The sequence below is a fragment of the Lutjanus erythropterus genome, chromosome 7 (assembly GCF_056507025.1).
Source record: "Lutjanus erythropterus isolate fLutEry1 chromosome 7, fLutEry1.hap2, whole genome shotgun sequence".
Lineage (NCBI taxonomy): Eukaryota > Metazoa > Chordata > Actinopteri > Lutjaniformes > Lutjanidae > Lutjanus > Lutjanus erythropterus.
Genome location: NC_139323.1, coordinates 21,564,141 through 21,580,392, shown reverse-complemented (window position 1 = coordinate 21,580,392; position 16,252 = coordinate 21,564,141). Strand labels below are relative to the sequence as shown.

At 38.7% G+C, this 16,252-nt stretch overlaps 1 protein-coding gene across 2 annotated transcripts; it reads right to left on the bottom strand.

Moving 5' to 3' along the window:
* Nucleotides 1–2,142: 2,142 nt before the first annotated feature.
* Nucleotides 2,143–15,413, bottom strand: kcnn1b (potassium intermediate/small conductance calcium-activated channel, subfamily N, member 1b). 2 transcript variants are annotated; one of them, XM_084723202.1, is made up of 10 exons: nt 14,694–15,413; nt 10,724–11,857; nt 9,142–9,570; nt 8,388–8,483; nt 7,341–7,759; nt 7,104–7,245; nt 6,201–6,311; nt 5,784–5,911; nt 5,494–5,563; nt 2,143–4,116 (listed from the first exon to the last, which is right to left on the bottom strand). In XM_084723202.1, the coding sequence occupies exons 2-10, from the start codon at nt 11,840–11,842 to the stop codon at nt 3,829–3,831; spliced, it is 2,802 nt and encodes a 933-aa protein (XP_084579328.1). In that variant the 5' UTR covers nt 11,843–11,857; nt 14,694–15,413; the 3' UTR covers nt 2,143–3,828. The 2 variants fall into 2 exon arrangements, 1 of the variants encoding a protein (XP_084579328.1); XR_014771211.1 differs by lacking the exon at nt 2,143–4,116 and having other exon boundaries at nt 5,676–5,911.
* Between the last annotated feature and the right edge of the window lie 839 nt (nt 15,414–16,252).

The window sequence follows — 16,252 nt, the reverse complement described above, 5'->3', positions numbered from 1 at the left end:
TTTGGTAGCACCCAACCGGTAAGCCGGTAACCCAGAGAGACAGATGGTGGTTCTGGTAAACAACCTCACTGTTAGCTGTTGGGGCTGTTTATCATGTCTGGCGCATGGCTGCTTCGTTATTTTGTTTCACAATGAGCTTCATTCTTCAAGCTTATCGTCTGAATATGTTCAACTTTTATGTACAATCAGGGGACTGTGCCAGTAATGTTGTTTAATTAATGATGTGCAATTATCTCCTCTTCAGTTTGGCGGGAGCTGAAAGTGGATGAGGCCAAGTCAGTTCAAAGTAGAGCAGTGAAAATCAAAGGGATGTGTTGTTTGTGTGAGAGGAGCATCTGTCTTTTGGGTACATAGGAAAGATTGGGTGCTTTCCTGTAGAGTTGCTATTTATACACAGTGCAACCTACATTGCCTCTATCACTTCCTTATATATGTCTGATTACTGTTTTTTAGTGATCAGGCAAAAACACACTTGTTTTTGAGGTGTCCTTTTGGCTCTCTGATACAGGTCCTGTCAGTGTTTCCTATCATTTTTAAGTGACAGCCCGGTGCTGAAAGCTGTGTTCGTGCTTTTGTTTGTAGCCGTTTTAACTACTGTACTATCAAACCAAAAGCAGCCATTGGGAAAACTACAGACTATTTAGACTGCTGCTGCCATGGTTTTAACAAAGCAAAAACGAGAATCATAACGCCTGTTTTATCCAACCTACATCAGCTTACTGTATCTGTTGGAATTAATTTTAAAGTCCTTCTAGTTTTGAGGCATTAAATGGCCTTGCCACTTCTATATCACATACACTTCATGCTCTTCCACAGTTGCTCTTTTAACTATTTCCAAGGTCACCTCAAAAACCTTTAGCTATTACAACCTGAAAATATGGAACACTCAGCCGTTAAATATTACAGCTCAAAACATATCTTTTTGATGTAGTTTATTACCAGTCAAAGACTATATCTTATTTATACAGCCTATAACTGTTGTGCATTTATTCTTGTTGAAACTGCTGTAATTCCTTGTTACAAATAATGCTTTTGTTCTCCCGTCCTCCTCATGTATGTGCATGGTTTTCAACTTGTTTTTGTTCTGAACTGTAAAGCACTTAGAGTTGTATTCTGTGCATGAAAGGTGCTTTATAAAAATAGATTAATTCATTCATTCATTAAAGGCAACATATCATAAAAATAATAATTAAAACATCTAAATTTGTTCTCCCGGTCTTGTATTGGTGGACACAGCTTTTTCATCTGAAGTGTATAAATTAATTTCCTACAACCAGACACATTTTGCCTTTATTTACTCACATGTCCTGCCAAGACAAACAAAGAAACTTACAACACAAGTATACATGTATTTTTGATTGAGTGAGTAGTGCAGAACAAAATTTTGAGGTCTGGAGGGAAAAAAAAGTCTTTATTATCTGTGGTATCAGTATTAAAAAGAGTTAAAGAAAATTCTGTGACTGCTACAAAAAGTTTTTAAGTATTACAAGTTATACAGTATCTCTATAATGTCTGAAGTACATCATACACACATCCTAAAATATTAATGTTGTGCAAAAGGCCAGTGAAGCACAAGCAAAGGTTTCAGAACTATGATGTTTCAAAGTTATTAAGTTTAAATAAATTTAATTTCTACTGCACATTTCTTAAGATTTGTAAGTTTGCAACTTAAAAATATTGAAAAGTTACAAGAAGCAGCAAATCAGCATATGGAAATTAGGTCTTAAATGAGCACAAAACAAAAACAACAACAACAACAAAACGAGGATGTGAGTAGAGTAAACGACAAAGGCCCTGGACACAAATAAATGTTAGACCTTCAGGAGGTTCTAAAGAACGTCTAAGGTCTCGGTGTCCTGACGTTACTTTCCCTCTTGGCTTTAATGTGGCATTTGGCATAACCACAACAGTTTTGTTTGACCATCTGAGACTACACATAACAGCTCTGAAATCTTTACTGCCATCACAAGATTATTGCTTTAAAAATAATCATCAACAGTTGACAATCTCTTCTTTTTATGTCTCATCACCTCTCTCAGAAGGAGGACCGCATTTATTATAACATGCAGAAAAAATATCCTAATGGAGTAGGAAAAATGACTCTTGGATATAAAGAAACAGAAAGATCTGAATGATTTGGGGGTTTTTTTAAAGTGACTTAAAAATCGTTTTTTGTTGTTGTCGTTCTGGTCAGTCTGCAGCAGTCTTGACAAACTGCAGCACACGTCTTCCAGTTAAGAGTATTCTATTTAAATGTTTAAAACCTTAATAGAAACCTTTCTTGTTCTTTTGTTACTGCTCTGCTTGTTTTGCAGATTCACTCATCCACTTTACACAATCTCATCCACAAAAGGGAAGTTGCCTTTCTCATCATTTTCATACCCAGTTCAGTTCCCACTTCTAAGGTGACCAGATCCCTACAAAACGAAAGAGTAGATTTGTGACAGCGTTGGGCACATTGCCAATGATGACACATCTAAAATTTAGATGTCTATCTAACTTAAAGAAATAAACACTTTGTACTCTGGGTAGCACACAACAGACAACAGATAAGTACTTTCCCAGTCTTTGTTGTAGCTTTATATCCTTTTCTTTGTGGTAGTTTCCATCATATTCCACCTAAATTTGCAAAACTTCGGTGGGACCTCCAGTTTTCCCCAATCCTAGTGGTTTGACTTTTGAAAAATGGGTGGGACAGTTGGACAAAGGATTAAAATGCTGTGCATTCCCATATAAAATGGGACACCTGATGAGACAGACAACCTTTGATAATTAGTCATCAAGGCTGCTTATTTAGGGAGAAGTTTCCAGTTCCATAATGCTAGATTTTCTGAATTAAATATTGCAAGATAATTGGTTATCTCATAGGTGTTCTCAAAAAAAATTGTCGCTGTAACTCAGCAACTCCCATGTTCTGTGAGGTAAAATGACTATTTTTGCCAAAAGAGTCTGGTGGCTTTGAAGACAGCGATATTCGGATTATATAACAGAGCCCTCCAGTTGCTAGACATTCTTTGATGGCAAGGTAAAGAGGTGAAAATATTCTAAATATAGTGTACACTTAAACTGATACTGTTTTTTAAAACATTTTTTTTTCTGCTGATGCTGTCCACAGTAGCACATTGCTTTGTTCCTACACTAGTACTCCTGCTGCTTCTTAAAAGTGGGACGTGTTGACTACCATCTACTGTAGGTAATATACTGACTATGGATATACCTTATTAAATAAGTACCTTATTCAACCCCACTGCAAAAGATCTAAACTATGATAATCAGTTTTAATCATAGATTTTATTGACAATGACTGTTGTATTATAATTCTCTATGAAGCCATGTGTTACAAACTAGGGCATAGTGGGGCGGTAAACCCAACTAAACTCAGTTTATTCATCTCTTTGAAATGAGGCTGAGACTTAACTCATCTTTTTTAGATCAACTGTATCAATCAATGATAGGAAACTACAGTTTACTCACCTCTGTATTTAACACTACTAAACCCCTACTTAAAAATCATCTTCCTCTATAAATCAAAGGAGGCTCTGTGACTCATGTTTGTATATTTGTAGGTGAAAGCCTGCTCTCTGTACTGCCTGAGTAGAGGAAATGAAGGAATAATGATCTCCCCTTCCTCTAGAATCCCCCAACTGAGGCACTTCCTCTCTTGCTGGAGCTGCTCAGTATGAGGCGGTAGCTGTAACTCCCAGGGGTGAATGTGTGTAACTGTATGAATGTGAATCAGAGAGCTGCTACTACAAAAACAGAGTGTGCATGTTGAGAAAATCCTTCCCAGCGTGAAAAAGGTTGCAGACTAAGAGCACTGAGTGAGGCCTAGGAGCTGTGTGGTGTCTCTGGTGTGGCGGACCCTGGACAGAGCTGCCTGACAGGGACTGAACAGCACTCAGAGCTCAGGGAGGATGACAGGAAGTGGACCCGACAGGCCAAGTCGTCCAGGAAATCCTTTTGTAGCTTTGTTATTGCTTGAGAAAGCACACCGGGCAGCGACTGCACACTGAGAAGGATGGAGTCCAGTTTCTCTTCCAGAGCTACAATCCTCCTGTCCAGCTCCTCGCTCCGATGCTGCAGCTCCAACACCAGATCATACATCATGTTCTGAGTCTGGACACACAGAGAGGACAGATCACACGTCTGACTTTACATCTTGGGGTCCATTTGAAGAGACATCAGAGGAGTGAGGAACCTCTCTACTCAATGCAGAAAGTTCTAAGCCAGTGGTTTTCAGAGTGGGAGGCGGTCCTCCCCAGGGGAGCTCAAAACAGTTTCAGGGGAGGCTCAGTGAATGGAAATGAAAAAATATTACCTTACTTAACAAAAGGAACTTAAACAGCCTAATTGTGTGTGATCTGGTTAAAAACTGAGTTCAAATAGTTCCACTCAATGTGGCTGTTCTTCACACTTTGCAAGAGTAAAAACTAATACACCTTTGGACAGATATTTTTTTATTTGGTGTAGTCTGAAATCATGTTAAAGAGCAATATAATATTGGACTATCTTGGTTCAACTGTTGATTGTCTATGGGATCAAATAACATAAACCATGTAAGCATAACAACATAATTCAGTAAACATTCAGGAACTGAGGAAGTACCAGCTTTGTCTGACAAAGTCTCAGACTTTGAAAACCCTGTTCTAGGTTTATCTACTTATCTAATCTAAAAAAATACAAAATGTAAGTTTTCACCAGCAAAATAAACATAGGTTTTCTAAAAGGTTATGATTTGTCAACTGGCATAGAAGAATAATTATTGGTACATTTTGTTAGAGGAACATGTAAACCCCATCTGTTTTTCATAATATGGTGTATTTATTATTGTTAGTAGCAGTAGTAGTATTGATGTTGTTTTTGTCGTTGTTGGTAGTAGTAGTAGTATTTATTATGACGTCATAACAAAAGGTAAGTAAACAACATAAATTCTCATAAAACATCATATGTCATTGAAAAATTCTGAATCTATAAATACATGTTTCATTTGAAAAGTTCAGCTGCTTGATACAAGATGCCTCCTGCTTCATGTCATGTCCATTCCTAGTGTGTACTGGAGGCTTCCAGTCAGGGGCGCCACCAGGGGGGGACACGTTAGGACGATTTTAAGGGCCCGGGCCTGACAGGGGGCCCTTTGAGGGCTATTAATATTATTTTAATAGTATTATCTATGTAATCTTTCAGGGGGCCCAAGATTTCTGGCGGCGCCCCTGCTTCCAGTTGCCCCATCACAATTGTTTATGCTGCATATTGGACCACTACTGGCTTCCAAACTAGCTGTGATATAACAAATTCTTGCTGGTGCATACCCGTGTTAAAGAAAGATTTAAGGTGAGCACAGAGACACTTCTGCACTTTGATGTAAAACACCCTTCTAGTGTCAAACTACACACAAGCTACATCATTCAGCGCAGTGAGTGAGAGTCAAACATCCAAAGGATGTTTCTGAGTGGGGAGTTTTTAAAAATTATGAAAGACACCACATATACAAACCTTGGCAAGGTCAGCAATTGTATTGGCCTGATCAGTCAGTTTCCTTTGCTCCATTTTGACTGCTCGCAGTCTAAAATAGAAAATCAGAACTGAAGTCATTTATGTGTCAGATAAAATAGATGCAGAGATAACTTCCATAAGTAAATGCATAAACATGTCATCAAACTGCCCTATATATCTACATGTTGTTATTATGATAACCTGTGATGGTGACCTGTGGAGGAGTGTGAGTGACTTCTTTTTGTTTGTCTGAACTCTGCACTCATTGCTGATGACAGATTTACACCTACTGGTGGATGGCTTGCAGGAATTTACGCTGGTGGTGGCGTACTCTGGCTCGGTCAATCTTCTTCACCAGCTTGGTGTTTTTGTAGATGAGCCACGTCTCCCTCAACACATTGGCTGCTGTGTTTTTTATCTAAAGAGGAAACACCATCACGCAGAGGAACCATCAGAAGAGGAATGTAATGCCCTGTTTCCAATAGCATTTACAGTCACTAATATTTTGCTAGTATGCTATATCACATCATTTTGTTGACTGACGGTTGATAACATTCCTCTGTAAAGCTCTTTGAAAACCAGACAAAACATAAACTGACCTAACGTAGTAAAATAAACAAAATTGTGTTACTGGTCAGACTGAACATTTGCTATTAATAATTATTAAAAAACAACACAATAAATTTGCATGTCTGAATGCATGAGACCTTTTTGTAGAGCTGAGTGTCCATCATAAAGTTATGGACGTGCTTCTCGGCTCTGGTGAGTTCTGACTTCCTCGCAACAACAGCAACCACCAAGGCTGTACAACCCGCTCCCTGAGGAGGAGAGCAGTGATTAGTAACACTAAGAACACAAGTATCTATATATCCACTCATTTTAGAGTAGGCTTTATACTGGTATTTAACATTATTATAAAAGTAGAAAAAAATGAAGCTGCAATAAGCAGAAATTCCATGGAACTACAATAATCAAGTGTGATAGGCAGGTGTTAGGTACAAATTCTATAATTATATGTACAGATGTTTACAAATATTTACAAATTATGAGGTAATTCTAGTATTTTAAACCAGGGCTCAATTTTTATATATTTTGGGTATCAGGTGTTGGAATTTGCAGCTTGCATTAGCTGCAACTTAATCCTTGGGGTCCATTAAAAGTTTTTGTCCTCGTCGCTGACAGGATCAGCTCGTTGTTTTAAGTGTCGAAATGTAAGATAGACCTTTTCAGACAGCCCTTTTCGAAGGGTAACTGAAGCCGTTATATTGCTCTCTTCAAACCCACCAGACTCCTTCGACAAAAACAGCAATTTTACCTTGCAGAATATGGGAGTTGCTGGTCTACCACAGCTTTGATCGGCATGTTGTTTGTGTTATTGTGTGACTTTGGTGTTTTAGCATGTAAAACTAAACCTTTACCAAAGTCACACAATATAATTAATGAACTAAATGATAGAGGCAGTAGTAGTCTAGCAAATCCTGTGTTCTGCAAAGGTAAAATGTATCGGTCAAAGAAGTCTGGTGGCCTTGATGAGAGTGATATAACAGCTTCAGTTCCCTATGGATGTACCAGTACTTTAAGAGGCAACGCTCAGTGTATCCAGATCTCACCATTATTCCTGTCAGCAGGCAAACACCCTTCCCGCAGTAGGTATGAGGGACCATGTCGCCATAGCCGATGGACAGGAAGGTGATGGAGATCAGCCACATCGCTCCAAGGAAGGTGCTGGTCACTTCCTGTGCATCATGATACCTGCAGAGACATGACACCTGGCTGTAACAGGAGGTGATTACAACTAGTTACTAGAGGAAGAAAAGGTGGGAGGTTGAGAAGTCTGCAGCTGATACCTCTCACATACACGCACGGTCCACGCTGCTATGATCCAACAGGACACGCTGAAGACCAGCAGGACTGTGCCGGGGCAGATGGTCATCAGTGTCTTCATCACAAAACGAGTGTCGAAGCTGATCTTATTGAGCGCTCCAATGCTGCGGGAGGACGCGTCTGTGAACAGCTTGCTGTGGAGCAGCATGACCCGGCCAATCAGGTAGAGGCGCAAAAACATCGGCACAGAGAGGATTATGTCAACGTCAGCGTCGGCTACTGATGCCGTGTAGCTGAAGGCCAGCCGAGCGGTCCAGGTGAACACGTACTGGCCGGGTATCGGATGGATGGCACAGATGAGGAGCTCCAACATGACAAAGAGGACGCGCTCAAGGGTCATAGCTATCCTCCAATCGTCTGCTCCGTTGTCCACCATAAAGAGCTAGAGAAAGAAGACAAGAGAAGAAGATTTTCTAATGATGAATGAATGATGAATTCTGCATAAGCTGCATTTCCATGCAAAGTGCCCAGAACCTTTAGTCCTAAGAACTACTTTCAAATAACTACAAGGTTCTTTCAGCCTGTTGTTGTCTGTGTTTCCACTGTGGTCTAAAGATTATGCGTCAATAATTTTTGCGAACGATGACGCCAAGTAAAGTGATGAACAGGCATCATTATTCCTTTTTCCCTAACTCTAGCTTCATGTTGACATGTAGATGATCAAAAACTTGCTGCAGATTTTTAAAACTTGTGGCTGAAATAAAAAACATAGTCTCTGGGGAAGGTTCCTGCAGCGGAAATAGCTCTATTAAAAATGACCGAACTGACCACAAAAGAATAATGAAGGAATATTTATTTGCTTTGATGGTAATATTTCATTGATGCAGTTGAGATGTTTATCACTAACATTGTTTTTTTAATTCAGCTTTAAGTGGTGAAGTGATTAGTTAGGCACTGATTGCCTTTTGTTTTATGAATGGCATTTTATTAAACGGAGCCAATAAATCATCTATGTTTGTGTCCCAGGATGTATCACAAATCATTTGTACTCTCTTAAGTCATCCACATACCTGGATTTCTCTGGCATGGTACATCACAATGAGCCCAAGTAGAATAGCAGTGGAGAGGCTGATCAAGCCTTTCAGTACATATGAATATATGGACTCCTGTAAGACAAAAACATGGAGAGTGCAGCCCGTTGTGAAGACATGCTGAATGATCAAAACAAATCACACACATATACACATATCAGCAGTTACAGTTGCTCATGGGGGTCCAAAAACTTGCCTCTTTTAGAAACACAGCTATTCTCTGTTGGCATTAATAGGATCATTTAAAGGGTCAGATTGGTGACAACTGTTACTCTTGTACAAAGTGTCAAAATGCTTTACAGCATGAAACATATTTCCGCTTTACAGTACAGATTTTTTACATCTTTTATGCTTAATGATAGGGATGCAAAAACTCACTGTACAATAATGCTATGATAAAAAGCCCAAAATGCGATATTTATCATCAAAGAACAAAGAAAAAAACAGAACAATTATGTTGTTATTAAATAAGAAATCTGATTCGTGCTGCATTTGTTAGAGCCATGATCTAAGCATGTGCAAAAAATTGGCACAAATTGTCTGTACAATTGCAAAACAAAACCAATGCAGCAGTCATTTTATAAAATAAAAATAATAAAATTAAAATAATTAAACATGTGATATCTACAGGGGCTATTGTCACAGTCAGTATGACATTGAGATATCACGATATTAGATATATTGTTGCATCCCTTCTTTATGAATAAAGTGAGTCTGAAGAGGACTGGTGTACCTTGTTGTAAAATTCCCTCGACAGTTCCGTCTCAACCACCATGACGATAATGCCAAACATCCCACAGACCAGTGCGTAGTCGCTCAACTGTTTGCGCTTCCCAAACAGAGCTTTTCTCTGACCCAGCCGGTAGCTGATGTCCTTGCTCTTCTTCTGTGGTACGTTGCCCTCCTCTCTGGTCAGGTTCTCGCTGTTGGCCTTGCTGGAGTCTTCTCTGATGACTTTGGAGAAGGCGTCCTCCAGGATGGCGCTGTGGAGAAGCTGAAGAGGCTGCTGGCCTGAGTGGAGACTGGATCTAGAAGTACCGTGGCTGCTCAGAGGCCGCACTGCATCCCCATTAACTACATCACCAGTTCCTGAGGTGTCAGAAGGTGGAGGAGTGTGTTTGGGGATGGAGAGTCTTAATCCACTGAGGTGCTGAGAGTTTGTCTGCAAAACAAAGTAAGACAGTCAACACAGGGCATCAAATAGACCTTTTTCACAGCAGCCACAATGACATGAAAGGCAGAGTGTACTGATACTAATTAATAAGGTCCCCAGTGAGCCAACATACATAATAGCAGCACCCCGACTCTGTTTGACTTGAATGGAACTGAACCTCCATTAGTATCATTGGTAACACCTGTGTTTTAGCACTGCTAAAAAGAAACAAAACAAGAAAATATCTTTTGCTTTTACAATAAGGAACTGGACTTTGTTAAAGAGGGGTATACAGCATAATAAATGCAAACCACAGCAAACTGGAGAGAACTTAATTAGAAGGTTAAAATGAGGTTCTTTAGGAGCCTGCTGAAAGTTTGCGTCTTTAATTACAATCCTACCAACAAACGCTGGAGAAACCATAGCATTTTTGGGGAAAATACTCATATTTTGGCCAAAAATACAAACAATTAAAAAAAAAATATCAACAAGAATGGGGAAAATTGTGCAAATAAACATTCCCCTTGTAATAGTTCTTATTTGATATATCACCTGAACATCTGTTTACCACAGTCGAGTGTTATAAAAATGCCTTTTGTGAATAGAATTAAGCCTCACCCTCCCATGATTGTTTAATGATTAGAAAAAGTCAAACATATCTGCATGGGGGAACACATGACTGCCTTGCTACAATGGCAACTGCCTGTGTTTAACGGACATAGACTACTTTAGCTCGGTATCTTGATATATACATTTTGTATGTGTACATATAGGTCTGGGATCAGCAACCTTTACAATCAGAAGAGACAATTTTTCCCAGAGAAGAGAAAAAACAGTTTAGAGATGCAACCGCTCTTTATTTTCCTTGGAGAGTCGCCACTAGCAAAATTTAGAGAGAAAGTCGGCATGCTGTTGGCTATGGCACGCATTAGTTGACTAAAATATTAAAACTCTTTTTAAATTTGGTGCATTGGTTCCACGGTTTTACAACTGGGAATGTAAGAATTATTTTAGACCTACAACACTGAAAGTAGTTAAGTTCAATTACAACACTGCCATTTGACAAAGCTACTCAGCATTTCCATAAGACTTCTTTAAAATTCAGGAAATGACCTCCAACAACAGATCAGGAAGTTCCAGCATTTAAAGAACATTCATGTACCTGACTTTGTCGCTGTCTCACTCTGTCCTCCACTAAATCGTGGTTCTCCAGTGAACTGTACTGACTGATGGAGAGGGACTGGACACTTTTGTTACTGACTGGAGTAGACGACCTCTTCACCCTCTGAGTGCTGGTTAAAGGGTTGTGAGGGAGGTGACGGCACTTGGGGACGATAGAGGGATCTCCAGACGACTTGCAGGTTTGATCGCCGCTCATCGAGCAGTGAGAGTCTTGCGTCTGACACTGCTGAACCAACAGTGGTTCTTTACCAAACAGCCCTCTCCAGCTGAGGTCTGTGGTGACAGCAGGCTGGTGGAGTTTCTGATTGGTCTCAGCACACTCGATGGACTCTAGAGGGATGTTGAATAAAGTTGCTTGACCGCTGTCTTTAAGTTTAAAGTGATTGCAAGGCTGTTGCTGCAGGAGCTCCTTTCGACCTTCTCGGTCGCCACACTGGAGCATGAAATTATCCTGTGGACGCTTTGTTGTAGGTTTCACAAGATCCTTTTGGCTTGTTTGCTGTGGTAAAACCTGGCGAGTGCTCAGCGCTTGGGTGCTCTGAGAGAAAGGCAGGACGTGCGGTGAAGATGAAAGGCTTCTCTTGTTTGAAACTCTGGAGAGGCAGTCTTGGACTGGGCCCGGTTTGGATTGAAAACTGGAAGCCTCTGAATGTTGGTGGTGTGCATCAGGACAGGAACAGCCACATCTGTCATTGTGGTTTGGATGTCCCATGCTGGTCCCTGCTCTCTCTACTGACAGTGAATCATCTCCTACACTGCTGACCTGGCCACAAAGCAGCAGCCAGTCCTGATCGTTCAGCTGTGATAAGGTTAGGTTTTGGGTTTTCAGTGGTGACATCTGGGTTGAAACTCGAGGTGGACTGATTCTATTAGATCCTTCATGGGGTGAAGATGGACCACAGCAGAGACTTGTGTCCAGTGGGGAAGACAAGGCTTCCACAGAGGAACCTGAGTAGCGATCACACCTTCCCTCAGGAGATTTTGTCAGAGGCGATGGACCTCCAGAAGTACAGTGCTCGTGGTCTCCATCATGGAAGACTTCGCCGGTCGAGTCAAAACGTCGCGTTGCATTGGTGGGTTTAACCAGAATCAACCTCATGGCATCACTGCACAGCTAGAATCAAATCACACACACAGATAATTTTTTACATGTACATAAAAAGAAAGAGAGAAGATGAGGACAAGGAAGACGACATGCAGGAAAGGTACTGAAATATCTGACTGCAGGTTGAATGTTGAGCACACATTATTCATAAATTTAGATTTCTACAGTATACTTTGTGATCAAAGTTTTCTGGCTTTTTTATGGGTTTGTAAACTACTGAGTCACACATGCCGTGCTTATAAACTAATAGTTCATAACAGAGGTTTTCAGGAGACATTCAGTGAATGGAAATGAAAAAATAGTTACTACATTAGTTATCAAAAGAAGATCACATAGAAAAGTGTAAATGTGTAAGATCTGGTTTAAAAGATAGTTTAGAGACACAGTATTTGGGGATTTTATTGTACTCTCAGGAATAGAAACTAATAAGTGCCTTTTTGATATACTTCCTGTAGTCTGAAGTTATGGCAGTATTAGGCTGTCTTGGCTGAATTGCTGAGTGTCTATGGCACGAGTCAAACGCAAAGCCCACGGGCCAAATCCAGCCCTCATTTAATGTAGCCCGGGGAGCTTGCAAAGAATATAATTTGCATATTACAATTTTATGCTTTATGAAGGAAGTACAATATCTCAATTTCAGTGCAATAAGTAATATCTTAATATCAGTTAACCAGCTGTGGTGCTCTTGAGGAGTCTTGAGGAGAGTTGTAGATGGTAACAGTAACAGTAGCAGCCTTGCAAAATGTCCAGGAATGGAAAAGCTGACACAGAGGAAAGGCAGTTTAAATAGAGATGGGAGAGCGAATATATATTTGTGCTTAAAGGAGACAAACCAGTGTGTCTTCTTTCTATGGCTGCAAATTTTATCGCAATAATATTGAAATAGCAATATGTCTAGGTGTGATATCCAAATTGCATAACCAGAACCAAATAATAATTTTTCTAAAAAAGATAAAATTCATGAGAAAACAGCATTATAATGAAGTACTGTAATGCTGCAGAGATGCCCTGGAATAAAAATTCTGGTCCCCAGATGAAAGAAGACATGTTTGTTTTGGTAAAGACACCAACTAATATTGCATGAATATGATTTTAATTTGCTTTTCTCAGTAGAAATGTAAATTGTAATGCAAAAAAGATCATTCCCACTTATGGTATCACATATCGCAATTGCTATTCCACTGAAAATAATAACAATATGACCTTTCCAACATATCGTGCAGCCCAACTTCTTTCTTATTGTATATTAATTATTCTACAAATTAATGTACTAATTTGTATCTTTCATACATTTCATAAACTGTGTATTAGTTGTAACATGGATGTCTGCTTGCCATTATTTTCAGAGCTAATTATTAATTATTCAATTATTTCTAAAACCAATAATAATTGAATAATAATATTATATGAAGTAGATACATTTACACAGTCTTACATTTACAACTGGCTCTTTGGGGGCGGCCATAATGGTGAAGTGGCCTTGACTGAAACTGAGTTAAACACCCGTGGTCTTTGGGATCTTTTCCCTGACGAAATTGTAGTCCATAAACGAGCATAAGGTATAAACCATGGGCGGCAGAAAGATCCCTGAATAGCCTAAGAAGAACAGAACTTCTAAACGTGCACCCTAATTCCCAAAATTCACAGGCCTTCACAGTCCACAGAAGAAAGATAGAGACTACTCTGATTTTGCTGATCTGGTGGCATTTTTATGATTGACTGCTGTGTCTTTTTTTGCTTCGGTAATGACCTTTGTTACAGAAAAACAGTTAATTGACAGCAAACAGAACAGTCGGTTCTTTGACAAATAATACACACTGCTTTGCTGACATGTGGTGTATTTATTCAAGGCAAAACCATCGCTGTTATAAAAGCAGTGATTTGTTTAATCAAACTGTGTTCAGCTGCTTATGAATGTGAAACACTGTCAGAAACAGATGTGAGGCCCCTCTTATGTTTGTCTACTGGACATGGAAATAAAAAAAAACCCTCAGATTTATACAGTTTCACATATTATTTAACTAATTTGTAAGGTAGCAATTCATAATTTTGAATTATTGTCCTGTTTTATCAAAGGCCATAAATTACTAGAGTTTTAAGATGTGGATGCAGTTTTGAATGATCTGTTTTATCATTTCATTTAATCACAAACTAAGACCTCTAATCAGTGACTATCTTTTAACCACAAAACCTACAACACTGTCATTTAAAAAAAAAAAAAAAAAAAAAGAAATATTTATTCTATTATGTTGACAACAGAAAATAGAGTATATTTAAAAGGAAACACCTTTTTAATTGGGCTTTTATCTGGTGTGGCTTATTTTTACTTGCACTTTACTTTTAATTTTTATGTGCTTTACTTGATTCACTAAATGTTTTATTCATATTTAAACTTTATCTCTTTTAGCTATTTTTATGTCAAGCACTTGGGGTTGCATTTGATTTATACTGGTGCTATATAAATTAAGTTCATATTTATATTGATTGATGTGATCTTAATCAAACATAAATGATGTGTACGCTTAAGTCCTAAAGACAAAAAAAGTTGAATACTTTATCATATTACAAATAAAAAAGTGAGCAAAGTATCTAAGTATGTTCACGCTTACATAAACCCTTAAATAAACAAATATTCAATGATAACATCATAATTGCAAGAGTAAAAATATAATTTTTCACAGATGCTAAACATTTTCTAAGAGAACTAGCCCAATTGTTCCAAATGGTGGTTATCTTATTTTGAAACTTAACTCTTCAGCTGCAATTTAAAATCTCAATTTCCTTCTTAATAAATAAAAATAACACATGAGCAAATTGCCACTATTCTAATACTGATGATCCTTACCTTCTTCTTCCATATGTTATGTTTCTCCAAACTTAAAAAAGCAGGTTCCTGTTCCTGGTGTGCAGATCAGAAGTGATAAGTAGAAGAAGAGCAGCCTGAGTGGGTGTCGTACAGCGGCTTGCCGCCTCCCAATACGGATACTTGATAAAGGAGCTTTGGAGACGCTTTCCTTTGAAAGTAATGATTAGAATTCAACATGAAGAAAGAAAAGGGCAGCAGCAGCTGGCCTGCTAAAGGGTTGCCATGCAAATGGACAGGGAGAGGGAGGGTGCAGCAGCAGGTTAGGATGCAGAAAAACAAAAAACTGGAACATCAGACCAGAGTTTTAAGGTGGAACATCACACAGACAAGCTCAAAGAAATCCCTACAAATTGGGAGTGGACTGATTGGTTGCTAGGGGGGAAGAAAAGGAACTGGTTGCTTTCAATTTAAAAAAGGAAAATAAAAGGTCAGCTGAACTTGTCATTGAAGCTCAGTGGTTCAAAGGCCTTCGCACAGTCTCTTATCTCCTCCGCCACAAGAGCCGCGCCGGACAAAGGTGGCCATTTTTAAATCTGGTTCTGAATGGATCAAACCAGTGAGTGCAAGGCCTCCTCAGATGTGTCCTGGATGAACCAACACATGTAACAATGTGAACAACTTTGCAATAACTCTGTTAGAGCTGCAACGATCAGTCGTTTAATCGATCAAAAAAATAAATGCCAACTATTTTGATAGATCAGTCAATTTTCAAGCGAAAAGTCGAACATTTTCTACTTCCAGCTTCGTATATGCAACAATTTGCTGCTTTTCTTTGACATTTACAAGAATAAATAAAGAGTCTTTGGGTTTTAGACTGCTGGTTGGGGAAAAAAGAAGCAATTTGAAGATGTTACTTTGGGCACTTGGAAATTGTGATGAGCATTTTTCACAATGTTTGACATTTTATTCAACTAAACAATTAATCGCTTAATCGTGAAAATAATCAACAGCTCAATCGATAACGAAAATAATCATCAGTTGCAGCTCTAAATTCTACAGAAAGATATATTTTTAGAGTATACAGAAATGAAGACCTGCAAACATACAGGTCTGATGCCTTTCAATGTGATGTACATGCCATTTATAAAATATAAAGTACTTCCAGAAAGATAATTCTTGTTTTGATTACTGGCCAAAATATATATATATATTTATACTTCCTAAGCATTTTAAATGACTGGTAATGGCTAAACTTTCTCTGTATAATTTCATTTAATCATTAGGCATTGTTGTGTTGATAAAACCCTATTTCCCAAATACACTGTAAATATTTTACTTTTGTTTTTACCTATATGTTACTTACATTTAGGGAAGCTAAGGCTCAGTTTTTATCTCTGCTTTCTATCTCTGACTGGCATCAGACAAACCTACAAAGCCTCCAGCTTGCTGCCTCAGCAGGACATAAATGTTGCTGCGCTGGAAAAAACCTTTGTAACCAACAGCAGCACTGGACACCATTGCTGGACATATAAATGAATACAAAACTGATTCAAAAGCAAAAACTACTGCCATATATGTGTTAAATTAAAATCATACAC

Excerpts from the sequence above, each read along its gene's own strand:
- kcnn1b (XM_084723202.1), bottom strand. The coding sequence starts at position 11,842 with ATGAGGTTGATTCTGGTTAAACCCACCAATGCAACGCGACGTTTTGAC. Across the intron at positions 7,760-8,387 it reads ACCATGCCAGAGAAATCCAG|CTCTTTATGGTGGACAACGG; the intron begins GTATGTGGATGA and ends TTCTTTCTCTAG. Across the intron at positions 7,246-7,340 it reads ACCGTGCGTGTATGTGAGAG|GTATCATGATGCACAGGAAG; the intron begins GTATCAGCTGCA and ends ATGTCTCTGCAG.